Here is a 27699-nt window from a genome sequence, read left to right as displayed (position 1 = left end):
TCCTTGCTTGCCATTTGTGGTAGATAGATAATAACCAATTGCAACAAGAAAGCGAATGTCTGCATTCAAGTACACAAAAGGTTGTTATAACAGGGAAGGAGAAAAAAAATTCTCTTCATCCTCTGGGGATAGGACAAGAAGCAATGGGCATAAATTGCAGCAAGGGAGGTTTAGGTTGGACATTAGGAAATACTTCCTAACTGTCAGGGTGGTTAAGCACCGGAATAAATTGCCTAAGGAGGCTGCGGAATCTCCATCATTGGGGATTTTTAAGAGCAGGTTGGACAAACACCTGTCAGGGATGGCCTAGATAATCCTTAGTCCTGGCGTGAGTGCAGAGGTCTGGACTAGCTGACCTCTCGAGGTCCCTTCCAGTCCTACCATTCCATTCGGAATTTCCTTAGCCCATCTACGTCTGCCCTCAGAAATCAGGGGGACACAAAGTGCAGCAGAGAGCAGGGAACAGCCGCTGTCCCCGGGGCCAGGCGCTGCCCCAGCACACAGCGCCCCCCAGGCAGCCCGAGTCCGGCCAGCGGCGTGCACAAGGGGGTCCGGCGTTCCCTGTCTGCCCCACTCAGCCGCTCCCGCCTCCCCAGCGCAGCCGCCCTGCCGCCGACCCTGCCTGGCCCCCGCCCGCCGCCGCCTGACCCGGACACGCGCCCCCGGCCAGCCCCGCTCTCGCTGCCCCCGCCCGGCGGCGGGGCGGTTTCCAGGCGGAACCCGCCTGCGCGGGAACTGGCGCGCTCGGCAACGGGCGCCGCCGGTCGGCGGAGCCAGGACACCACCGGGCTCCTGCCGCCGCCGCCGCCTCCTTCCTCCTCCCTCCTCCCGCTGCTGCTGCTGCCGGGCTGAGCGGCGGGGTCGTCGGCAGCGTGACACGAAGCAGCCGCCTCCGGACTCCTCTTCATGGCAGGGAACTTCTGGCAGAGCTCGCACTAGTGAGTGGCCCCCGCCCGGCCCGGGGCTGCCTGGAGGGGGGCGGGTGGCCGTGGGGCGCCTGGTCCGGCAGGAGGGGGCTCCTGGGGCTCGGCGCTGGCTGCGGGGGGGGGGGGGGGGGTTGTGTGCAGGGGCTTGGGGTAGGCTGGGCGCAGCTGTCCCTGTGGCCACGGTACATCTGGGAGGGTTGGGCTCGGGGTTGTGGAGACCACAACAGTGTGGCCGGGGGCTTTTAAATCCACCCGGACGCTCGTTAACCCGGTCCTTTGCCCAGTCACTTCAGTTTGCTCCTGACTCCCTTCCCCCCCCTTGTTTCCACCGCGGTTTTTTGTTTGTTTTTTTTTAAGTGAAGGCCATAGAAAGCTTATTAAACTTGTGTGGAAAGCTGTTAGGTGGGGGTGAGGGAGTTCTGTACTCGATTTGGGCAATGCCAATAATTTATGAATAATAATTAAAATACCTGTGTGTTGTTCTCACCCCCAGACCCGGGTTCTGACACATCCAAATTGTGGGCCAGAGAATGTGTTTTGGAAGATTTGAATTTTTTTTTAACGGACAAAACAAAATTAAAAAATAAGAACATTTTCGAAACAGTTGAGAAGGAGATCTAGAGCATGAAATTAAAACTTGTGACAGAAGGAAGAATAGTGTGATGGGAGGAAAATGTCTTTTAGCAAAATCAGGCACATGACCATATAAAATAGGGTTCATAAGGGACTTATGATGATTCATTGCTAATTAAAATGACTCAAATAGAAATATTTATAAACAAAAATAAGCACTTACCTGTTTTAGTAGCTAGAGTATATTGGTATCTATATAGTTAAACCAGCTGATCAGTTTCTCTGGCTTAGTAGCAATTTTCATAATACCTGCAGTTTAGTCATTTCCTTTCTCTTCTATTTTGTGCCTTACTCACTTGGCTACCCTGATTGTAATAATTGGGAATGTTCATGTACACACAAACGATTTACCAGTAAATCCACAACTTTCATCCCACTCTAGCCTATGTATACATAGGTGACCTTTCCATATTTATACATAGGATAAGCATGCAAAACTCATGACTGGACAAGCTCAAGAAGTATGACTATATGTAGGAAGTGGAAGTGGTTCAGTTAGACTCACACAGGTTAAGCATATGTATAAATATTTGTATGAAGCATGTGAGTAATCCCAATTGAAGTAGTCAGATTAAAAATGTTGGCAACTAATTAAAAAAGGTAATTGTAGCATCTGTGGAAGGCTAGCATTTTAAAGGGTTTTTTTGAGCGTTTGTATATTGGGGTTGCAGAAAAAAAGTCACAAATGCTCCAGGAATGGCTGTGTAAATACTCCCTTCACGTCTAATAATATTCTGCACCAAGGAGAGAGAGAGGAATTGAAAAGCCTTTCCTTGAAGGAAAGGCCCTTGAACTAAATATGCAAGATAGCCAAGAATGAACTGATAGAGTATCTCATTATTATACAAGAATGAAGAATGCAGATCAGTCCAGATTTGAGTATACAGAATTTTAAAAAGGCATATTTGATAAAAATATAGAATAAAATACATGAATAACTGACAATTTATCAGTTTTATAAACATTTTCAGCAACAAAATTAAAAGAAATCCTCTTACTTTTTGTGAGTATTTTTCCAAAAGCCTTACTTTAATGACCCTAATGAGTATTCATTTCACAAGAGTGCCTCTAGTATTGCAAGACTAGATTAAAGAGATACTGTCAGCCTGTTTGGTCCCCAAATGTAATCTGCAATCTAGTTGTGCTAAAGACACTACATAATGTTTGTGCGTAGTTTTTAAAAATTGCTTTCCCCCCCACCAGTTTACAATGGATTTTGGATAAACAAGATTTGTTGAAGGAACGCCAAAAGGATTTGAAATTTCTGACAGAAGAAGAATATTGGAAACTACAGATATTCTTTACTAATGGTAAAATGGTTTTATTTTTAGCTCGGCTGTTTAGCCCATATTGTATTTACCATGTCTGAATTCAGGTTTCAGTTGCTTAGAATATCAGTTTCTCATAACATCTTATATACATTCTCTCAACCTATTAAACATGTAACTTTAAGTTACAATCTTTTATAAATTATTCAGATTAGCTGTATTCTTAGTTGTATGAGGAGTTTTATAGATAAACTAGCTGCATATGTATTTCTCAGTTATGTTATGAAATTTCAAAAGTCTTCCTTCTTATTTTCAGGAAGTTTCTGTAAAGACAAAAAGAGGGAGGGCAAAAAAAGAAGCAAATTTATATGTAGAGGCTTAAAGGTTAGAATGTGGAGTTATTTAGGGCTTGATCCTGCAAGGTGCTGAACACTCTGGCCCTGACATTTAAGCACTGGAATAGTCCTGTTGGAGCAATGAGATACCTTTAAAAATCTGAGTAATGTAGGTGTTGCTGTACTCAGCATTGCAATGCCTAAGTCTAATTTTTAGAAGTGATTTAGGGCACATCCACACTTCAGAAAAAAAACAAACAAAAAATGTAGCAGTGAGTCTCAGACTGAGTCAACTGATTTTGGGCTTGTGCTGTGGGGCTGAAAATAACAGTGTTGGAGCCCGGGCTCTGAGATCCACCCCAGTCACCCAGTCAGTTGACTGAGGCTCTGAGACTCGCTGCTGCAGGATTCCCCCCCCCCCCCCGCATTAATGAACCCTAAGTCACTTCTGAAAATGAAATTAGGCTCATAAATCAGTTAGGCATTGCAATGCTGAGCACAGGAACGCCTAAATAGCTTTAAAATCTGGGCTTAAGTGCTTTGTGTCATAAAGACCAGAACGTTTAAGTATCTTGCAGGACCAAGCCCTAAGGGAGAAAAGACTCTTAAACTAGCACTTTGTGCAAAGTGCTATTTAAATACTCTCTTTGAACCATCTTGTAAGATAGGTAACAGTATTTTCTCAGTTGTCTGGGAGGAGAAACTGAGACAGAAAGGTTTCAGAGTAACAGCCGTGTTAGTCTGTATTTGCAAAAAGAAAAGGAGTACTTGTGGCACCTTAGAGACTAACCAATTTATTTGAGTATAAGCTTTTGTGAGCTCAAATAAATTGGTTAGTATCTAAGGTGCCACAAGTACTCCTTTTCTTGAGACAGAAAGGTTAGTGACTTTCTTGAGGGCACTTATAGTCCTGGCATCTAACATGAACTCTATAACTCTAGTTTTCCATCCCCCACTTCTATGCTCAGATGCATTTCTCTTTGGCATAGCTATTCTTATTTACAATTACCAAGATTAAAGTACTCTGCAAAATCTGATCACAAATAATTTGGCTGTATTAACACTTGTATAGTACAAAATAACTGAGTGAGCACTCATGTTTATCTAATGAATTAACTATCCTAAAGTTCCTTGAGGACAAAGTAAAACAGTATTCTGATTTTGTAATGTAACAAGATTTAAAAGGACATTGATAGATTTATGAAAACTAAAATATTTTAAAAATCTTACTTTTTCCGTTGATGTTGCTTTTAGTGCTTCATTCCTCTCGGACAAAGAAAACAGACTAGTTACTTCCATTTTCTGGTGAAGATTACCAGCTGATTAAATGAATGTCAGTCACTTGTTTTGTTACATACTTTTTAAGTTAGGTTTTTTTAATCAGCTCTTACCATTGTCCAAAGAAGGACGTTTGTGACCACTTTCATCTGTAGGAGTGTGGACATTTACTAGAATTTATGTTCCTTTGGAGTAGACTAGTTTTCTTTTCTGGTTTTCATGCATTAGCACATGTTTCGGTTACAAGCTGTTAAGAAAAGTATTTCAACTTTAAACAGAAATGTTTTCATTTTTAAATCAAGTTTTTGAAATGGTTGTGAAAACACTTTTTAGTATTAAATTTTTGTGAAACATTGAAGCTAAACAACCTAATAACATTCTTTAAAATACTTCATTTGAAAGCTTCCATTTATAAGGTTTCTTTAGGCACTTATCAGTTAACTTTTTTTTTTTCTTTTCTAAATCTCACTTGGTTTCTCTCTCTGGTCACATATGGCCCAACCATTCCCTCCTACAGAAAAACCCCAGGGGAAGGGAAAATGAACTTATAAAATTCTGTGTGGCTTACTGCATGGATTTTTCTGATGCATCATCCCCAGTGTGAGGACACCAGCATGTAGTGAGATCAGGGGACACAATACTGTAATTGTGCAAATGTTCAAGATTCATTGGGAAGCTTGTGGATATTGAGGTATTTGTGCAGAGACATTTCATGTTGCAGCTTGGCTCCTTCCTTGGCAGCATTGCTTATTTATGAGCCTTGAGGCCATTGGCAGCCTGGCCTTAACTGTGCAATATGTGTGTTCTCTCCCTGAGGGAATGAGGAGGTCACAAGTCAGAGATAAGGACTTAGTTTTACTTTGAGTAATGTTAACACATGACATAATTTTTTCCTCTGCAAAATCTGCTGGGTAGCCAAAGAATAAGGCCATTAAGAGTGACTTTCCCTCAGGTTCATCCCACCTCCAGCCAGCCATGCCCCCAGTACCTTCACATTCTCAACTGGGAGCCGTTTAGGTCCTTGCATATGGGGAGAGAGCTTCTGTTGTCTGTGGGAGACAGTGGACAATGGCGCATGAGCAAACTAGACAATTACAAGTGCTTATATGCTTCTAATACAGTGTAAGATTCTAACAATGTTTAATAATTTAAACTGCTTGCTTTTCCCATCTGATACCACTGTTTGGTTTTTGCTGTACATGCTTAAAATATGTTGCGTGTAAACTAAATGACATAACTTGAGACCTCTGTATAAAAGGCACGATACTGATATGGCATTGCTTGCTCGAACTAACAGCAGAGAGAGAAATACAGGAAAAGTAGCATGTGTAATGTTTCATTCCATCGTTCTTTAATCCCACCTCTGCTCTGTATCCCAGACTGATGCATCTAATGTGCTTGGCACCTTTCCTTTGCCTGAGAGGCCAAATGAGCTACCTGCACAGCTGACACCAGGGCTGCTTCTTGGCCAGCTGGCAGAGAACACTTGTGATGGAGCAGCTGACTACTTCCTCTGGTCTTCCATCCCCTTTCCCTAGACTAAACATGTCACTTCTCCAACACCTGCTGCCTCTGCCAAATCCAGTGACCATGTTTGTTGGCAGCTTTATTCAATTTACAATGCATGTAAAAGTCAAGTTTAATTTAAAACATTTGAATTTTAGACTGTAAAATGGACACCCACATTTTACCCAGTGGAGGCTGTGTAGTATGTGGTCACCTTCCCAAGGGACATGCATAATTTGTGCATAATGGAGCAAATTGTCATCCTCATCTTTAAGAAAATGTCCAGTCCACATACACCACAGGCTGCAGCATGCATCCACTGTTATCAAAATGGCCTGCTGAAACATGGTCTCTGTGGAGTCAAACCTCTGAATTTAAAATGAGGGCTGTCTGACCACACTTTAGAACCCTTTCAATCCAGTTTCTCCCATGGGCCCCACGTAGTGTGCCCAATAAATGGTACCAATCATATTAAAACGCAACTTAAATATATTGTTCATTTTTTTTTTTAAGTCATCCAGGCTTTAGGTGAACATCTTAAATTAAGACAACAAGTTATTGCCACTGCTACAGTCTACTTCAAGAGATTCTATGCCAGGTAGGACTGTTTACTATAATGGTACAAGAATAACGCGTTTGTTAGGCAGATTTTGATAGCCCTTTAAAAGTGCAATAATAAAATAAAAATGCCATTTTTGTTTGTGAATGGTGTAAAGCTTTTATGTTGATAATGTTAAACAGTTTTTACATTTCCAAAGCAAGTGTGGTGCTCTTAATACATTAATCTTTCTACGTGTGTAAAACAACGTATAATTTTGTTATGACATTTCAGATATTCCCTAAAAAGTATAGATCCAGTATTAATGGCTCCTACGTGTGTGTTTTTGGCATCCAAAGTAGAGGTATGATGTATTATAATTTTCTAATGTAAAACTATATGATATATAAGGGAGATGAAATATTTAAGGTTCTTAAGGTATTTTTTGTTTCCATGATTTGGGGGTTCAGACCTCTTTTTTTCTATGGATTTCTGTATCGCTTTAGCGTCAGAGAGAAAATGCCCAATGATTGCTGCTATTAAGTAGTACTTCATTTTTCACAATGTTGCCTGAGTTACTGGCCTGTTTTCTCAACCCTAAAGGATCTTGGAGATTTTGACAGACTGTTTAGATGATATTTTAATGTAGTTATTTATTTATCTTAAATTGTGCTGCTGTTCCGTAAAATCTCCATTTTTATGTGGTTCAGTTTTGTCTGTTATGTATAGAAACTGGTTAAATGTTTACTCCAATTTTCAAATATAATTGAAATTCTACTGTGTTTTTCACTGTATATGGGAAGGATTTACCACACTTTTTTTAAATTTCAATAGCAAATGCTGTAGCTCAGATCTTTATTTTAAGAAAAGTGTGCATAGTTGGATGGCAAAGGATATTGGTAAGGAGGAACCAATCTTTCCAGCTGAAGCTCCCTGACTTGAGTATGGCCAGGGTCAGCAATGCCTGAGATTTGTTATAATCTGGAGGATGTTCGTGGCCCTTTGTGAAATAAAATGGTCTCAGGTCATTCTTTGATAGATGTCCACACACACACGCACTCTGCTGATGTTACAGCTGGTTCAGCTGAACTCTTGTTAGCACTAGTGAAAGTCTTGGTGTAGACGAAGCTTTGGCAGCATCCTGTGTGTGCAGTTTCTTTTTATCACTGTGTTAATTTAATCTTCTGATAATGGCAGACAGAAATAATAGATACACAGTTTTAATTTACACAGTATTGGAAACACTGGGTGCCGCCAAAGCCTTGTCTATACTTGGGCTCCGACTGGTGTTAAGAGGGCAGCTGAACTGGTGTTAACACTGTTGGGAATGTTTCTGTAAAATTATTCAATGTAAATAAGGCCTTGTCTTCTCTGCTAATACTGCCAACAATAATGCATGAAGACTGAGCTAGCCTTGAAACATTACCAGTGGCTTTCTAGAACAGGGTTTCCTCTCAAACAAGATTGAGATGTATTGGTAGTGGGATGTTGGAGCTTGCAGTATGACTGCCTATTCTGTATGGGTACTATACATAAATTAAGTATTGTGAATGTGACATTTATGAGTATTAAATGTTTGTTACCATTCATTTTAATGAGAACAGTGGAGTAATTATTAAATGAAAAGTAACCTCTGTGTTGGTGTAGCTTTACTTAAATAATTAACTCATTCTGATCACCTAAACAGAAATTTAATAGGGAAGAAAATATTTAGTTAAAATGTAATGTAAAAAAAATGTCTAGCAAGAAAACCCAGTGCTTTTAAACTGATAAAAGTGTGATCAAATGATATTTCAGCAAGTTCAATACTAACTGGGTCACCTCATTTACCGCTCTTCTTTGCTCAGGAATTTGGTGTGGTCTCAAACACAAGGTTGATTTCTGCTGCTACTTCTGTATGTAAGTGTAAATGATGTGTTTGTTATACTATATTAAGGAAGCTATTTTCAGGGGAGAGGAGATGTTCACTTTGTTAAGAAATAGTTTCTTATCAAATCATGAGGGATTTTTAACCTTGCTCCATAAGGGCAACTCATTTACATCGTCTGTGCTTTTAGGGGAAAAGACACCTGTTTGAAGTGTGTATGTGGAAGAAAAGGTCCTTTCTGTGTACCATTCTACACTGGTATCAATTCTGGTGGGAACATATCAGTCAAATCACAACTAAAAATAAGGAGCCATGATGATTATCCTAAATAAAGAAACCCTGAAAATCAGCTCTAGATTTCAATTCAAGCAACGGTGTAAATCAGAAGTGTTGGGCTTTATTTGTCCTTTTTATCACTATTAGCTTTCATAGAACTACTATTCTGTTTGAGATTTTTGATAGACCTAAATACTTTTTGTTTGTTGGAAAATTGCTAATTGCAAACACATTGTTATAGATTCAATTCATTTTCATAGGTCAAGCAAAAGATACTATTTCTAAGTTTTTATAAAGTTAAAATCTAATTAGAGAAAACACTTAAAAATTATTTCCCCTTATTCTCCTTTTCCGTTCTTTCCTATAACTTCCTCTCATTCCCTGAGGTCCTTAAACTAATGACTTATGCAGATGAATTCATGATCCAAACTAGAAGGCCCAGCTGCTCTCAGCTGATAATTTCTCACTACTCTGCTCTTCAAAATGTAGGTCAATGCATTCAAAACCCCACCTAGAACTTGAGAGGACAGGTGACTGGCTGCATTTGTAGCTTGTGTATGCAGTATATCACTCCATGAGGTTAGCCCTGTGACAGTTCCACCACCAGAAGATGAAACACTTCATCAATGCCAGCTGGAAGACCAAAGATCCCACCCCAAGAAACCCTAATGGTTGGGAGAGGAGGAGTTATTGCTGAACCAAAGTGACATCCATAATATTGTTTTCATTTTAAAAATAAACGATCTTCAGATTAGAATCTTAAAGTTTGTAGAATCCTGTATTTTGACATTTGGAAAAAGATTAAGCTTGTATATGATATGATCTTCTAAGGACTGACTTAAGTTACTGAAAAAATATTTATGTAGAATTCTGCGACTAAAAATACGTCAGTACTGCAGTTAGTAGGTTTGCCATTTTACATTAAAACCTTAGCAAGAGTGCAGATTTGTGTAATAACTTTGTGCATCAATGAGGACAGCAGATATGTATTTGATAAAGATACAGGAGTCTAAATTTAGTGTTAGCTTTCAGGGATCTTGCAATGCTTTTAAAAACAAAATACTCCACTGTTTTTGGGAGCACACATTGAGAGGGAGGACAATGCACAGGTGGCTTTTTCTTCAACCTCACTTTTGTATGTCTGTCTTCTGCCTGTGCCTCTGTTAGCAGAGCTTCTTCAGCAGCACAGGTTCAGCGGATTGGTATAGGACTTTGGAGAGGAGGGGAAAAAAGAGTTGAGTGGAAAAAATAGGAGATGCATAAAAGGAAACTAACAAAAAGGAAGACCTGCTAGTTAATTGAGACAGTTTGGTCCTTTGCACTTTGCGCAGTTGCTAGAGGCACTGAGGAGGCAGTGTACACTTCCCCTTGGGGAGAAGGCACCTTCAATTGATCTCTAGCAACCTCTTCACTCTACCCCTGCAGTTGAGTGCAGGAACAGCTCAATAGGGCGATGGCTCCAGCATGCTTTGGAAATCAAATCTTTTCCCCACAACTCTCCCAAAAAAAATTGGGATTCTTTTACCCCTACTTGCCTGAAAAAGCGTGGTGAGGAGATCTTTTCTGCCCAACTTCAGAGTCAATTAAAGAGCCATGATGAAAGGACTGTCCACTGATGGTGAACTGTAGTCTTGTTTCTGTTTGACACAGAGCAGTATAATTGACCTGCAACTGGGTCTGTTCCTAAAACTTGGCTTGGTCAAGCTATATTCTCCTCCACTTCTAATGCTGTTTTTCTCAGGCAGTGGTATACACAGGGTTCTCTTTTTAAAATTATTATAGAATTGTATTGTTTACATTAGTTTTTGGCTTCTTTACATTGTATATTGTTTCTTGTGTAAATTAAAAACAAGTAAATGAAGTTGCAGTAGTTTTCTGAATAAATAGTCCACATAATCATTGAGCAGTTCATTATTGTTTTTAATCTATTGAACAACTCAAAATTAAAATTACTCTTTTAATTTGAAACTAAAATTTCCATCTAGTGGTGTGATCCTACAGACAAAATTCACATGGAAGTATATGGAATGTGCATACATACCTAAGGACTTCAGGTTCAACCCTTTAGTTGTTCAGAGGGCTAGATCCTCCTCCTACTGATGTCAATGGTATAGTAGACTTCAGCCAGAATCAGGCCCTAAATTACTGTCTCTCAGTATTATAGGGAACACTGTCTGCTCAGAAAATGTTAATTGTTGTCCATTTTGTTCAGAGGGGGAGTTTCTAAAATAGGTTTAAAAATGCATGATCTGACAGAACTGACAGTCTTTATTCAAATAATACTTCATCTTTCAGGAATTAAACCACTGAGTTATACAATTGAGTTAATTCTCCTCTTCCAAGTAGGATTGTTCTTTATGTATAGCAGTAGATCGTTAGTGGCCAGATAAGAGGGTTTGAGGCTCTACATGCTGAAGAACTAATAGAAATAAGTAAAGAAGAATATTTGATTTAATTTTGTCATTATTTTTAATATATCAATCTCTTTTTACTACAGTGAAAACTAGGTTTTCTTATGCCTTTCCGAAGGAGTTTCCTTATAGGATGAATCATGTAAGTATGATATAACTCTAACGAATAAATACATAGACAAGCATGTGTGAGCAGGAATAAATTGTATGTCCTTCTTTGAGTGCTTGCTCATGTCCATTCAACTTAGGTGTGTGTGCTCGCCACATGCACAAGTTGAATGGGCATGAGCAACACATCTCGAAGAACACCAGTTACGGAAAAGGTAACTGTCTTTTTCTTACAGGTGGAACAGCTCTGTATCATAAATAAATCACAAATAAATAAATACCTACCAAATTCACGGCCATGAAAAATGCTTCACGGACAGTGAAATCTGGTCTTTTGTGAGCTTTTACCCTCTACTATACTGAATTCATGGGAGAGACCAGCATTTCTCAAATTGGGGGGCCTGACCCAAAGGGGAGTTTCAGGGAGGGTCGCAAGGTTATTTTAGGGAGGTTGTGGTATTGCCACCCTTACTTCTGCACTGCCTTCAGAACTGGATGGCTGGAGAGCAGCAGCTGTTGACTGGGTGCCCAATTCTGAAGACGGCGCCCCCACCCCAGCAGCAGCGCAGAAGTCAGGGTGGCAATACCATCCCATCCCACCCTTACTTCTGCACTGCTGCCTTCAGAGTTGGGTGGCCAGAGAGTGGCAGCTGCTTACTGTGGGCCCAGCAGGCAGCAGTGCAGAAGTAAGGATGGCAATACCATACCACAACTTCTGTGCTGCTGGTGGTGGTGGCGGCTCTGCCTTCAGAGCTGGGCTCCCAGCCAGCAGCCACTGCTCTCCAGCTGCCCAGCTCTGAAGGCAGCGCTGCTACCAGCAGCAACGCAGAAGTAGGGGTGGCAGTACCACACCCCGCCCCCCCCTCCCCACACACAACCCTGGGTCAGGACCTCTATAATTGCAACACTGAAATTTCTGATTTCAATAGCTGAAATCATGAAATTTACAATTTTTAAAATCCTATGACCCTGAAGTTGACCAAAAATGACCATGAATTTGGTAGGACCCTAATCATTAATTTAGTGACCTGACTTGTGCGATTCTGGCTCTGCATGAATATTTAGCTCCTTTGCCTTTTTATTTAATTCATATGGCTACAACATATTGACTGTTTTATAAATGTAATGCATTGTACTATTTTGTAACGAGAGGCAATTAAATCTCAATTTGGGGCCCAACTGAGTGAAAATTGCACCAGGCAATCCTTTGGAAACAAGTTTTTTTTCAGGTCTTCCATGGAAAAGTAAGACATATTTTTTGTTAAGTAATTTCTAAGCAATATAGTTTCACTGTTGTTTCAAGGTTATTTCAAGCTGTTCACAATTAACTTTGAATTAGTTGTAGGGAAACTTTCTTTGGGTAACCCATGTCCATGCTTGCAGTTTCTTTATGAAAGAGTTACTTGTTGTATCACCTACTTTCCTTAAATTAGTAGAAAGAGAAATATTATAAAGGGAAGAGAGAAATAAAGTGGGACTGAATAAAATAGCAGTAATTATACAGCAGTTGGTTACTAAGTACACTGCTCCAGAGTAGATCAAAGTAATTCCAATTCCTGGGATACTCACCAGGCCTACACATGGGAACAGTTGGCTCATGTTAAATGTTTTTTATTTTTGTCCCCAATATTTAATCTGTAGTAAAAATCTGTCCCTCTTTCTACAACTCTTATTTAGACTTAAGAAATTTCCAAGTGTTGTGAAGGCAATATCTTTGGTAATGAAGCCTCACAATAATGAGGGGATTGGTACAGATTTTATTAATGTAATATATTTCTTTCAAATTTACTTCCTTTTAGCTTTTACTATCATATTCCCAAAGGCAAAGCATGTCTCCTTACAGTCTTGGTAACTGTGATATATAATAAGAGACTACTAAATTCTAATCTCAATATAATTTTTCATTTTCATTTTTACTGCTCTCCAGCAGAGCTGGCCAGCCCAATGTTATATATTAATTCTTCTTTAGATCTTGATGTAGATCCCTGGGGGCAATGCTGTGCTGCTATTTTAGGATCAAACTCAAAGCCACATAAAAGTATAATATTGAACAGCACTGCTATTCTGGTTCTTGTTGAGTCAGCATTCAGTTTATAGAATTGTATGATACATCAAGGATTGGTTACATGGAACCAATACCATGGGAAACTTCAGCATACCCAATCTCTTAGTAGATACCTCTGAAATTACTTATTGGTAATAAAATATGTGATTGGAGGCTGGTAACTGACGTTCCTATTTGCCACATAATTGTATTAGAAATGTTAAATGTCTTCTAGTTTAGTGTAATACAGTTAGTGCCATCATTATAGTTTCATAGCCTTTCTTAATATACAGGAAAATATTGCTTGCTTTAACTAAACAAATGCAGTCTAGTCCCCTTCTTATGATGCTAAGCCATCATCCTGAGTCTTGAATATGAGATATCTTGTCTTGATGTCTATAATTTATCAGAATATTTTAGTAACATTTTATACTCTAATATCCTATACATCTGTCAATATCCCAGATATCCTTTTCATTTCATTTCAGTCTTTGCTGTAAGGGTAGAGAAACTAAATCTACACAGGCGCAAGTGTCCTCAACTGTTTTTAACCTCCAATGAAGTTGGGGGCACTCAACCCCTTGAAAGATCCGTCCCCATGTGAACAAAGCAGCATAAGTACTGTAAATGAAATAGTCCACAGAACATATTCATAGAACAGTTAAATGAGAATACTTAAGTACACAGCAATGACAGAAAAAAAAACTGTCCTTAGAAGTGGAGTGGTTATTAAAATGATGAGACAGTTGACTAGCTAAAGATTATTTCTGTTGAGATATTTCTTAATTGGTTTGTAGTGTTTCTATAAAAAAAAATTTGGAATTGGTGAAAGCGCTGTGGAATGACTGGGGTTTCTTGCGCAATTCGTAGTATATAGGAATTCTTGTATGTAAAAAAATGTATTAGTCTGGATGCTGACTAACCCTGTATTCTCTTTCCTGTTAAGAGAAAATTGTTGCTTAATTATATTTTTAATTCTTTGCAGATATTAGAATGTGAATTCTATCTTTTAGAATTAATGGTAGGTGTCTTTCTTTCTCTTACTACCAGATTAGTTTATTTTTACGGAAATAATATGTATGGAGCTGCCATTTGTTTGTTCAACCTGAGTTTCATTGTTGAAGTTCTTATTGTCCCCTTTTCTCAATTAACTTTTGTGTTTTCGAATATGTGGAGGTTAGCGACCCCCTGTATATAGGTTGCTTACCATTTTGCACTGTAAAGATTCTAGTGATCATTTTTGAAAAACTCGAATATTTCCATTATGTGCAGAAGGACTCTAAAATTTAACAGGGTGAAGACCCTAGGGTCGGAGATAGAGATGTATCTTTTGTACCAAGAAATTCTGTTCAAGTTTGGCTGAGAGAAACTTTTGAAAGTCACCATTTTCCTTTCAACTAAACTTTGGCAGTGTGCCAAAATAATAACTGAATGTGAACATTCAAATTCTCACAGTGCAAATCTGAAGATAAATTCATTAATATTTGTGAAGCATTCAGATATTAGAACATTAGTGTTCTAGAAAATACCACAAGGAAATTAATAATTATGTATTCATTGCAGGAGTTGGATGGTGTCCTGTTAAGACAGGGCCACAGTTGATAATGAAGATAAAAATAAATATTGAACATCTGCCTCATTCCCTGAACATTGTCCATTTTGTGCATTGAATGAGGCAGGGGTCCTGTGGAACGGTACAATCATGTAGTTAACTTTTTGTGCTCAAATAGTATGTGATCATGTAACTAGAGACTCTAGCATGATGCTGTGCAGGAGGCCGAATTAAGGTTGCATAGGGAACCTAAAATCTGACATTTCCTAACTTTTGAATGCCTAACTCTACAACCTAAATAATGTTGTTTTAACATAGGTTTTCAAATATGTAATTGTATACATTTGTAATGCTGCCACTACCTGTATCCAGTACTATAAAGCACTTAAACGTACCAAATACAGGTGAGCAGTTCTTGGAGTTGCCAAAATACTAAATAATTTATTTAGTGTCTGCATCTTCAGAGCATCACACCAGTATTTAGCTAACTTGAGTCTTTGTTAGGGTTGTTTGGGGGTTATCTTAATTTTTATAGTGGAGGAAGAGAAACTGAGGCAGGGAGATTAAGTGACTTGTCCCAGGCTGCAGAGGGAGTGGGCTCAGATAACTATTCTACACCTCAGATAACTAGTGCCAGAAAGAGGAGCCCTTTTAAATGCATGATAAGGATATGAAACATAGGTTAATTTTTGTAAATATGCAAGAACAAATAGGTTTCAGATTAACAACCGTGTTAGTCTGTATTCGCAAAAAGAAAAGGAGTACTTGTGGCACCTTAGAGATTAGTCAATTTATTTGAGCATAAGCTTTCGTGAGCTACAGCTCACTTCATCGGATGCATACTGTGAAAACTGCAGAAGACATTATATACACAGAGACCATGAAACAATACCTCCTCCCACCCCACTCTCCTGCTGGTAATAGCCCATCCAAAGTGACCACTCTCTTTACAATGTGTATGATAATCAAGGTGGGCCATTTCCAGCACAAATCCAGGTTTTCTCACCCCCGCCCCCTTTTTTCCAAAAACCACACACACAAACTCACTCTCCTGCTGGTAATAGTTTTTTTGTTTTAAGATATGAAGGTCGCTATCTTAAAACAAAAAACTTCAAATCCAGACTCCAGCGAGAAACTGCTGAATTGGAATTCATTTGCAAATTGGATACTATCAATTTAGGCTTAAATAGAGACTGGGAGTGGCTAAGTCATTATGCAAGGTAGCCTATTTCCCCTTGTGTTTTCCTACCCCCCCTCCCCAGACGTTCTGGTTAAACTTGGATTTATGCTGGAAATGGCCCACCTTGATTATCATACACATTGTAAGGAGAGTGGTCAGTTTGGATGAGCTATTGCCAGCAGGAGAGTGAGTTTGTGTGTGTATGGAGGTAGGGGGTGAGGAAACTTGGATTTGTGCTGGAAATGGCCCACCTTGATTATCATGCACATTGTAGGGAGAGTGGTCACTTTGGATAAGCTATTAGCAGCAGGAGAGTGAGTTTGTGTGTGTGTGGGGGGGGGGGGGGGCGGGCGGAGGTTGAGAGAACCTGGATTTGTGCTGGAAATGGCCCAACTTGATTATCATACACATTGTAAGGAGAGTGATCACTTTAGATAAGCTATTACCAGCAGGAGAGTGGGGTGGGAGGAGGTATTGTTTCATGGTCTCTCTGTATATAATGTCTTCTGCAGTTTCCACAGTATGCATCCGATGAAGCGAGCTGTAGCTCATGAAAGCTTATGCTCAAATAAATTGGTTAGTCTCTAAGGTGCCACAAGTACTCCTTTTCTTTTCAAGAACAAATAGTTATTTTAACAATGTTTGAAGTTACTGCAGCAATGAGATGTCCCAAATTCCCTGTATTTGACTTTCGGTGTTTTTGTAACAGGAGAAATATTTCTTTTCTTGAGAAAGAGGTGTTTTGAATATTGGTGTTCTGTGCTGTGCTTAGGAACAGTCTCTGATCTTGAGAATTAATCAGACCTTAATTGCAACTGACTTTATTTACATGCATCTGACAAAGTGGGTATTCACCCACAAAAGCTTATGCTCCAATACGTCTTAGTCTATAAGGTGCCACAGGACTCTTTGTCGCTTTTACACATCCAGACTAACATGGCTACTCCTCTGATATTATTTACAGAAAGTTACTTTTTGTGACAATTAACATTTTTCCCCTGTAACAATGTACATGCAATATTTGATTTCAGCTTTTGTGTGTAGCACATATTCACTGACACAGCCCTCCAGTGTTGCATACCTATAACCAGTGATGAGCTGCCAAAATCTTAACAACCCGTTCCCTTCTCCCCCCACGAGGGGGACATTGCCCACCCCGGCCCCCCAGGACTCCTGCCCCATCCAACATCCCGTGTTCCTTGATGCCCCCCCCCGGACCCCTGCCCCATCCACCCCGTCCCCTGACTGCCCCCAGAACCGGGCAGGAGGGTCTTGTGGGCCACCGTAGTGGGTGCCCACCCCGCCCCTAAGAGCCAGAGGGACCTGCTGGGGGGCGAGGTGGGGAGTCCTGGTGGTGCTTACCTAGGGCAGCTCCCAGGCAGCATCCGGCAGGTTCCTCTGGCTCCTAGGGGCGGGGTAGTGTAGCGGCCGCTCCCCACTAATCACATCAAAAGCGGCTCCTTAGGCGCAGACTCCGTGGGTGCTCCGAGTCTGCAGCAGCCATGGGGAAAATTTGGTGGGTGCTCCCCACCCCGTGCCCGGCCCCAGCTCACCTCACCTCCACTCCGCCTCTGCCTCCTCCCCTGAATGCGCCACCCCGCTCTGCTTCTCCGCGCCCCCCTGGCTTCCCGCAAATCAGCTGTTCGCACGGGAAGCCTGGGAGGGCTGAGAAGCAGGTGGCGGCTTCGCACTCAGGCCCAGGGTGGCAGAGGTGAGCTGGAGCGGGGAGCAGTTCCCCTGCGTGCCCCCAGGGTTACCTGCTGCAGCACGGGTGGCCCTCCTCGCGCCCCCCGACCCCAGCTCACCTCCACCTCCCTGGGCCTGAGCACGTAGCTGCCGCTTGCTTCTCAGCCCCCTTCCCCTCCACCTCCCTGTTCCTGCGCGAACAGCTGACTTGTGGGAAGCCGGGGGGTGGGGGGCGGAGAAGCGGAGCAGGGTGGCGTGTTCAGGGGAGGAGGCAAAGGCGGAGCGGAGGTGAGCTGAGGCCGGGCGTGGGGCGGAGAGCTGCCAGTGGTTGCTCTGCACCCACCAAATTTTCCCCTTGGGTGCTCCAGCCCTGGAGCACCCATGGAGTCTGCGCCTAAGGCGCCACTTTTGGCTGGTTGTTAAATTTAGAAGCCCTTTTAGAACCGGTTGTCCCTCACGGAACAACTGGTTCTAAAAGGGCTTCTAAATTTAACAACTGGTTCCAGTGAACCGGTTCCAGCGAACCAGCTCCAGCTCACCACTGCCTATAACTAGCTATTGTTGGGAGGCGAGGGGGGTCTTTGTTCTTCCTTGTACACTCCAACCTTAAGAGAGAGTAAGAAAATTCAGAGCTGTTTAGACTTTTAAAACCAGTGTCCGTTATTTGGCAAGCTTCTCATGTATGGTATTATTTAGTGACAGACTCTTTTCTGGCAGCGTTCTGAATTTTCAGTTGGGAATTATGGGTTTGTAGGCAAATAAGGTTTCAGTGAGCTGAAGATGTGGCACTTTTCTTTTCCCTTAGAGAGGCAAAGGATGTTGACAGACTGGCAATCAGTCTATATAATGGTATTTTAGAGAGAGAGTGCTTCCCTCATTATCCCAGAATTAGGGTGTCATGATGCTAAAATATATAAAACTGAAAGGGGAGAAAAAAAGATTGTTAAATCAATGTTTATAATGCAAACTGATGACGGTGTATTTTCTATTAGAATTATAATTTGATTTTTTTAAACTTGTTTCTAGGATTGCTGTTTGATAGTGTATCATCCTTATAGACCTTTGCTCCAATATGTGCAGGATATGGGCCAAGAAGACATGCTGCTACCCCTCGCATGGTAATAAAGACAAAGGTTAATAATACTAGTGCATTCTTTCAGTAGGAAAGCTAACTTGAAAAAATAAACTTCAGAGATGGTCAAGTACAAGTTGGTTTGGCCATGTCTAAACACAAAGTGGCAGCAATTTATTGATGTACGTGTGTCTACACAGGGGTTGACGGTGTAACTATTCTGGTTTCAAACTGATTTTAAACTTGTGTGTAGACCAGAACTAGTGGCACGGTGCCTGCCCTGCTAAATAATGAACACTGAATAGAGATGCTCTTTCCCTGCTAATGTGAGAGCTTTTTGTTGTACCTTGTCATAGTAGAACATGTCAGAAGTAGTATACAGTTGATCTGTTCTTTTAGATCTGTGATTTTCAAACTTTTTAGGCTGCGTACCCCTTTCCAAATAATGTAGTCTACACCAAGTGCCTCCATCTGAGATAGGCAGAGTCAATGTGGGTGGGTGGGGGGTCACGGGCAGAAATCTGGAATGGCACTCCATTTAGCAATAGCTTCTAGAGGATTTCAAACTGAGGTGTGTGCCCCCCCCCCACAGAGACATGGAGGAAGATTCAGGGGGATGAGTAACGACGCTAGGCGGTTTGGGCCAGCCCTGCGCAGTGGGGCTCGGGGAGGGAGTGCCAGCTCCACCCCCTGACTCACTTCAGCAGGTCACCCACCTCTCGGGGTTGGGGGTGTGCAACCAAAAATGGTAACTCAAAGGTGGGGCTCAACTCATTGCAACCTCCCTCCCGACAGGCTGGGTGGCCCACTAAGGTGAGTCAGGCATGGAGGTGGTACTCCCTCCTCAAGCCCAGCAGTGAGGCGCTGGCCCAAGTCGCCTGGTATTGCCGCTCGCCCTCCCCCAGAACTTTTCTCAGTGCCCCCCATTATGGGTATGCTCCCCATAGTTTGATAACTTCTGTACTAAATAAAATGCATTGTCTGCCATTACAGGATTTTTCTTGTATACCCCATGATGAGAGCTTGTATACCCCTAGAGAGATTCATACCCCAGTTTGAAAACCACTGTTTAGATTAACAAAGCTTTCTTTTTAAAATAAAAATAAAATAGGCAATAAAAAATTTAGTCTGTTACTCTGGACTGTCTAGTAGAAGCCAAGAGCTCCTGAATTATAACTTATTATAATTTATTGTATATATTATTATTATATAACTAATTATAACTTAAACTCAGACATGGACTCCCTCCATAGCTTTGAACACACTACTTACTCTTTTTGCCCTTGTTTCCTCCTCCGTAAAACGAGGATTATAATACCTCACAGGAGAGCTGTGAGGATTGGTTGATGCTGACAATTTTATGATGCATCTTCAAAATATTTTGCAAAGCAACAATTTATTAGGAAGCAAAATATACTTCACATAGAGTGCTTAGAAGCAAACCATTACTATGATCACCTGGGAATGAATCAAAAGATTCAAGATTAGAAGTGTATGTACATGGATACATTTCAGAGTAGCAGCCATGTTAGTCTGTATCTGCAAAAAGAAAAGGAGGACTTGTGGCACCTTAGAGACTAACACATTTATTTGAGCATAAGCTTTTGTGAGCATAAGCTTTCCGATGAAGTGAGCTGTAGCTCACGAAAGCTTATGCTCAAATAAATGTGTTAGTCTCTAAGGTGCCACAAGTCCTCCTTTTCTTTTTACATGGATACAGATATTCATGATTTTCCCCACCTTTATTTCTGACTGTCTTAATGTAAACAAATTCCTCCTAACTTTTAAAATAGACAGTAACTTCTGAAGTAAAATGAGAATAAAGGTGAACAACAGAGTGTTTACTACTTTTGTTTGCACAGGAGGATAGTGAATGACACATATAGAACTGATCTTTGTCTACTGTACCCTCCCTTCATGATAGCCCTAGGTAGGTAATAAGTTCAACTATTTCACTGTATCTGAATGGTTTCATCTTTCATAGTGTTCCATGAATGGGCATTTCTTAGCAAATTCACTGTACTAAAGAATGTTGATTTGTTTATCCCCACCATCTCCTTCAATTAGCACTTCAGATGTTATTGATGGTGCAGTCATATGGCTTGAAAATCTTGCAAGAAACCGGAAAGCTTGATTGTGAGCTTAATCCTTGAAAACTATGTCTTGGAAGTGTTGTAGAATAGACAGTGGTAAAGGGAGGCAGAAACCCTCAATTATAAAGAAGGAAATAATAGTAGAAAATATATTCTGAAAATTAATCTTTTAACAAACTAATCTTTGTTCAGTAGACATGTCCCTACACTTATTTTACTTTGCAGCTTGCCTGCATGTGGCCTGTGTTGTCCAGCAGAAGGATGCAAGGCAGTGGTTTGCTGAGTTGTCTGTTGATATGGAGAAGGTATTTTTTTTTCTTACTTGATACATACTGACTAGAAAGCTATGTCATTAATATTATAAATTGATATTTTGCTTGCCTATCATTTAGATTTATACTCTTGTTAGATGATACACACTATGCATTGTTAAACGTAGGCAGGAGTTGGATGGGAGACATCTCAAAAAACCCAGATATTTCAGAAAGAGGACTTGGTTATTCAGCGCATAGCACTCTGTCCGCTGAGCCAGTTGTCAAGCACAGAGTGCTTCTGGAGTTGTCATTTTTCAGATGAAACCTAAAACTGAGCTCTTGTTTAGTTGTGGTCATGAAATAGCCTATGGCATCTTTCACAAAATAAAGGTGTTAGCCCAAGCATTCTGGCCAAACTCCAGTGTGGGCAATTCTGCCTAATTCTTTCTGCAGTAGCAGTTGCTTACTCACCATTCTTATTTTTAATATAGCTGTTCTGTACTTTCCAAAATGTTTTACACACAGCAAATCTTTCTGGATGAAAAGTACTATGACCCCAATTAATTAAAGCACTTAAGCTTATGCTTTAGAGCTTTGCTGAACCAGGCTATATGAATTACACTTTTGGGCTTGACTGCACAGCACAGTTGCAGTGTGTTGTGCATACCAGTGTAAGGTAAAATGAGCTGAACACGACAGGGAGTACAGGGGGAAACTACTCTGTACCAAGGGGTGGTGCTATGTAGCTACCAAGTTACTCCTGCTGCTGAACATATTTGTGTGTATTTAGACTTCCCAGTTCTGATACGAATAACAGTCTAGGCTTAACAGTTCACATCACCAGACTCCTTAGTCAATTGTGACTGATTTCAGAGATGTGTGTTGCTTCCATGGTGCTTAATGCTTTATCTAAACTCAGGTTTTGTTTGTTTGTTTTGTTTGTTTTTACTATCTGCCAACATGAGAGCCATACATCACATGCAGTCCTTGCTTAGTAAAAATACTGCACTAGAAATTCATATTTGTAGAGGTTAGTAGGAAGAGAGGGGAGAGCTAAGATGGCCACAAAGCAAAAAAAAGTGGTATGAATAAAAAAAATTACAAGAGGTGAAAAAAATAAAAAATTGGTAGACAGTACTTTGGCAAACACAAGAGCAGCTGTGGGAAAGTTACAGTTCATAGGACAAAATACTTGTGCACTGGTCAGCCCCTTCCCTCCTTCAGGGTACCTAAACCAGTGGTTATGAAACCTTGGTCCACGGAACACCTGTGGTCTGCAGACCACTTGCTGGGTGATCCATGGTGAGCTGGCTGGTTATATGCTACTGCCTATCCTGTTTACCAGCTGCTAAATAGCCTTAAAAGAAGCTAAAAATACATAGCTAATATTATTTTTCCATGTAACAGGTGGGATGTTTAGTTTTTGATGGGGAGAAAAAAAAGTGGTTTGTGTAATTCTGAATGGGAGGCAAAGTGGCCCAAGAGACGCACTCTCTTTGCAGTATCCTAGAAATGCAGGGCTGGAAGGGGTCTCGAGACATCAAGTCCAGCCCTCTGTGCCTGAGGCAGAACATGTGAATCTAGACACCATCCCTGACAAGTGTTATGATGTAATTTACCCTAAGGAAAAGCTTTAGAACCCCTAAGCTAGACCAAGACCCTCTCAGCTATCTGTGGAAATAGTTAAGATTGCTAAATTGTTGAGACTGATGTGAAAGCCACTCTGATATAGAGAAAGCATCATATTTACATTTTGGTTGGTTGATGGCTACACATTTGTATCGGTAGTGATGAACACAGAACCACTATAGTATCTGATCTCAAATATCTCTTTCTAATTAGATTTTGGAAATAATCAGGGTCATTCTAAAACTGTATGAACAGTGGAAGAACTTTGATGAGAGGAAAGAAATGGCTACTATTCTTAGTAAGATGCCTAAACCGAAACCACCTCCAAACAGGTACTATACAGTTTTTACTTTTCTTTTTTCATACCACTTCATATATTGTACAATGTCTTAAACTAGACACTTCCTCTTAAAACACAAGTGAATATTTCATTAGGGGCATAGTAAATACAGTATGTTTACAGTCCAGATCTTTCCATGATAGACTCACTCCTGTCTACTAGTTTGGGAGCCATGAAGAAGAATTGCTTCTGGTTGATGAGAATAGTTTTAAACATTTTATTGTTAGTTTTTCTGACTAAAGTCATTTAATGGGAACTTCGTTTACATGAGTTCACCATAACTAGGAAGGCCTGACTGCTCAGAACTGCATGTAAAATTTGCTCTTGTAGATACTGTGATTGGGTGTTGTGTAAATTGACAATCTGCACATGCAAATCACCACTAAGGTGCAAATATGTAAGCTTAATTATGGTAACTGCAGAAGTAAACTGGGTGCACAACTGGACATTTTTTTTGCATGTGCAATTTTGAAAATCAAGTCCTTCAAGTGCTGGCTGTTTTGCATGCTTTCTAGTGGAATTAATTTATTTAGACCTAGTTATCAAAACAGTGGGTTTTTGATTGCATAGAGTTAGGAAAGGCAAAAAAAAATGCTTTGAATTTTGTGTCTAAAGATTCTCTATTTCAAGAGGTTTTTAGTACTGTCTTCTATTGCACAATAGTTCTTCCTTTCTTAAAAGCTAGCAATGTAACTAATATACATTTTGTATCTGAAATATGTATTTCTCCCTCTAAACAGTGAAGGAGAACAGGGTCCAAATGGAAGTCAGAACTCCAGCTATAATCAGTCTTAAGACATTCCAAAGAACTTTATTATGGACCACTTTGGATCAAGACATACTGGGATCTTAATTGTGTTCATGAAATGGACAGAAGGTTTTAATAACGTCTTTGACAAAGAACTTGAAGAATAAATGGCTTGTTTCTATCAAGCGTGTTGAAAGCTTTTTCTTTAAAATTGCATGAACCCCTTTAACACTGGAACTACTGTATTAGCAAGATTTCTCAATGTAAGGAATTCAGAAGTTTTGAACAGAGCTTCAAAAGATTCACACATCCACTTCAGTATTAATAGTTTTGTTTGCTTTCAGAAAAATGTAGGTTGCCATTAAAGTGAAGATTATTTTTTAAACTGCAGTAATGAAGCCTGTCGAGTGTAACCATATTAATGGCCCTGTGTCTTCATCATTTTGTTTATTACTGAAGGAGGATGGTGTATAAATCTTGTCATTTACCGAGTTTGTTTTATAGCTAAGGAATATTATTCAAAAAAAAAACCTAATCTTTCAGCAACAAAGGCTGCAAAAACCTGTAAAAAATGTTACGAGTTTCAGTAAAACCAGTGCAGGAAAGAAATTAAGTTCCTCTTCTGGACTAAAAGGATGCTGTTTTACTCAGTACATGGAGCTCAGATATTTTTCCACAAAACCTAGTAGCCCAGCTTACCAGAAAAGTGCAATATGTATAGTGGACATTTGAGGGGGAAAAAAAAGTTTTCACCATTTCAAATATTAAAGTTTAAATTATTTGCAAGTACTATACTGTGCAATCAAATGTTTTAGAAGCACGTAATCATATTTGGATAATATTGCTATCTTTTTATTGTGGATTTTTTTGGTACAAAAAGGTATACACTGTTAGTCTGCCTTCATGTTATGAATGAGATTCTGTAGAAGTTTACTGAAAGGAGTAAGCTTCATCCTGGCTGTTTTAAAATGTGACTAAGAGTAGCTCTTGAGAATTACTGCAATGGGATTCTTTTGTTACCTACTTGCTGGACAAAATGAGTTTCCTTCAAACCATGGGCTGTACCCTACATGCCTGAGTCATGCAGAACTCCCACTCAAGTCAAGATTTGGCCCTAAAGATTTTAATGTTTTGTCCCCCTTGCCCAACAGCTTGCGTACTATTTAATTCTCAACTGAAAATGCTGATTTGCCCACAAATAAAAGTTGAATGAGAAAAACTGAAGTCTAATAGCTTTTTGTCCAATCTAAATTTTTTCGCAAAGCATAGTAACACATTACACAGGTCTAAAGTATAGACAATAAGTGCTTGAAAAACCTGGCCCGATGGACCTTGTTAATTCTAAAACTTGACCATTTAAAAACCACCTTACTTTTCTGTAATCCTCTACTGGACTCCTCATTCAAAGATGCAACCCAAAAGGTGGTTTTGTATGCAGTTAATGAGGCTAGTTGCACTTATTCAAGTTTTTTTTTAATACAACATTTAATGCAAATTATTAACACTTTATACTGAGAAAACAGGCATTTTAGCCTTATTACTTTTGTTGGTAAAGACACTTGGTCCTTCTACTCTTGAAAATTGACATGTTGGTTTTGACCCTTGAAACTTAAACAGTATTGTTTGTAATGAGGACATGAGTAGGAATAAATCAATGCAAAATGACAATGATTGTGTGTAGTTCTTAACACTGATTGATTATTCCTGAACTAAAGCTTTACTGAGGTAGTATTCCTCAGTAGTAGCTGTGTTAATAAGTATTTTACATAATCTACAGTTTTAATACAATGTGTTAGACTAGAAAGTTAACCATTTGTTTTCAAAACTTCTTGCTTCTGCATGTAAATGTTTTCATGATTATAGTGGTGAAAGTATTTTTTCCATATAGTTCTAAAGAGTTCACTAATTGCATTAGACAAGTATCACTTCTCTGCTAGTCCTCAGAGCTAAAACGCCATTACACTGTTACCACAGATACAAGAAAATGGTGACCAGAAAATCCCTACCCAAATGTGGGGGTAGGGGGGATAGGAGGAGAAACAGTATAACAGGTTATAATGTAAAATAGCTCTGACTGTTAAGATATGGTAGACTGACCTCAAAAAGAAACTGTATCCACCCCCACAATAAAGTAAACAGCATAAATTGAAAGCCTTCCTAAAGTGAAATAGACTAGCTGGTTTCTGGTACCCTTTAGTAGGATGTCTACACCCTTTAGATTTTTTTTAAAGTACTTATCCCCACATATTTGTACAAACATTTAAGATACACATGACACCAACTGTCCCTCTAAGGCAAATCTACATTAACACCCTTAATAAAAGCCTGCAAGAGAGAACTTTAAAGTGTGCCCTTATCACCAACAAATCAAGGTTCTGTCAAAACAACTTAGGTGGAGAGGAGGAAGAGTTCTACTGTTGAAAAGTGCCCTTCCAAAAGCACCCTCTTCCTTTAAAAGGGGGCGGGGGATGGCTAGCTTAGTGCTCCTGTAAGTCCCACCTTTGGGGACTGAACATAAAGAGGTGGTCTGTCAGGTCATCAAGTAGTATGCCAAAGAAGGCTAAGTCAAAATTCCAACTCCAGAGGAAAGCTATTTGTACAGATTAGGGGACATGTGTAGTTCATATAAAGCACTGCTAATTCATGTTCCAATAACTTGCAAATGGACTTAAGCAGCGATTCTCAACATTTCCCCACACAGTAACCTCTCTATTCCTATTTAGCAAGAATCTATCCTGGTAATTCTCCCATCCCTCATTTGGCAATATAAACAGCTGTGTACCCTACACTGAACCCACTGCTCAATAGTTGCTACCCCATTAGAGATCATTAAAGTTGTCTAGTCATGCACAAGTAACCGGTCAGACCCATATCTAAAAGAAAAAGAAGAAAAATCTACATTTCTTCTCCTATGCAGGTGGAAAGTTAAAGGGCAAAGCTGCTCATTGAGTAGCCTGTGATCTAACCTGCAACAAATTGCAAGTCTAAGCACAACAGAACTTCAGTTTTATAAGCTATAAGTTATGCAAACCATTTTTCTTGATGGGGAATATGTTACATAATGAAAATGTCAAAGCAGCAAGTAGACATCCCTTCATATTCTGATTCCTTCAATGCATTGGAAGTCACTTTGCCGTAGCATGAAGGACAAAATGATGCAGTGCATCAAACTACAGCTTATGCACCATACCGACTATAACTTCATAATGTTCAATTTTATGAACTCAATGCCCAGTTTATAAACTGGGGATTCTACTGTAATACAATAGCAAGTGTACTTATATGAGCAGGGTTGCTAATAATTGATGATCTGTATTTCTCACTGTAAAGCTAGTCAGTGTCTAACTCCCTTGGGCTCTGAAGAATCCAAACCTAAATCAATCACATCTATACTATCAGGTCATATGCCTAAAATTCTTATTTCACATTAGGCTCATAAGGAAGGTATATAAATTGTCTGTAGTTTTCTAGCCAAAACTCTATATTTACTTTTAAATGTTACTAAACCTTCTTGAAGTACCTTTACATAGCTCCTGTAGCCAGACTCATTACATTTTGCAGTCACATTTGAGAGTGTCACCTCTTGTGTTTGCAGGATCTGTTCCTCCCTTCCTATTTGCCCTTCTGACAAGACAGGTTAAGAACAGCTACTATATGCAGATTAGTACCAAGTATCATTCTAACCCAATTAAAATAACTGGGCAAGAGGACTATATAACAAAATTTATAAAGTCTGTTCATCACCATAAGTTTAACCATGATCCCCTGTTGTACACATTACTATGAAGTATATCATTAGTACAGTATGTTCAGTTTTTACTTTGGAGTCCTTAGCTTTAAATTTTTTTCATGGAGTAGTTTCATAGTAATTTTAACATATGACCAAAGGAGAATCAAATTGCTACTTGTGTAATCTTCAACTCTCAAATCACATTTTAAATTCAGAATAACCAGC

At 39.9% G+C, this 27699-nt stretch overlaps 1 protein-coding gene and 1 long non-coding RNA gene across 3 annotated transcripts; one reads left to right on the top strand and one right to left on the bottom strand.

Annotated features, from left to right (window-relative positions):
• Positions 1–778: 778 nt before the first annotated feature.
• CCNC (cyclin C) lies at positions 779–25412 on the top strand. 2 transcript variants are annotated; one of them, XM_073336849.1, is made up of 12 exons: positions 779–938; positions 2763–2869; positions 6460–6544; positions 6779–6848; positions 8332–8383; positions 11125–11180; positions 14176–14211; positions 18635–18726; positions 20543–20610; positions 20999–21078; positions 22870–22988; positions 23737–25412. In XM_073336849.1, the coding sequence occupies exons 1-12, from the start codon at positions 907–909 to the stop codon at positions 23789–23791; spliced, it is 852 nt and encodes a 283-aa protein (XP_073192950.1). In that variant the 5' UTR covers positions 779–906; the 3' UTR covers positions 23792–25412. The 2 variants fall into 2 exon arrangements, with proteins under 2 accessions (XP_073192950.1, XP_073192951.1); XM_073336850.1 differs by lacking the exons at positions 779–938; positions 6460–6544 and having other exon boundaries at positions 2810–2869.
• LOC140908881 (uncharacterized) lies at positions 2559–5482 on the bottom strand. Its single transcript, XR_012158007.1, has 3 exons — positions 5429–5482; positions 4393–4687; positions 2559–3150 (listed from the first exon to the last, which is right to left on the bottom strand). It is a non-coding gene; the product is annotated as an uncharacterized lncRNA (long non-coding RNA).
• Positions 25413–27699: the final 2287 nt, after the last annotated feature.

The sequence above is a fragment of the Lepidochelys kempii genome, chromosome 3 (genome assembly GCF_965140265.1).
Source record: "Lepidochelys kempii isolate rLepKem1 chromosome 3, rLepKem1.hap2, whole genome shotgun sequence".
NCBI classification, from domain to species: Eukaryota; Metazoa; Chordata; order Testudines; family Cheloniidae; genus Lepidochelys; species Lepidochelys kempii.
The sequence above is the reverse complement of the archived record's forward strand: the minus strand, read 5'-3'. Positions and strand labels throughout refer to the sequence as shown.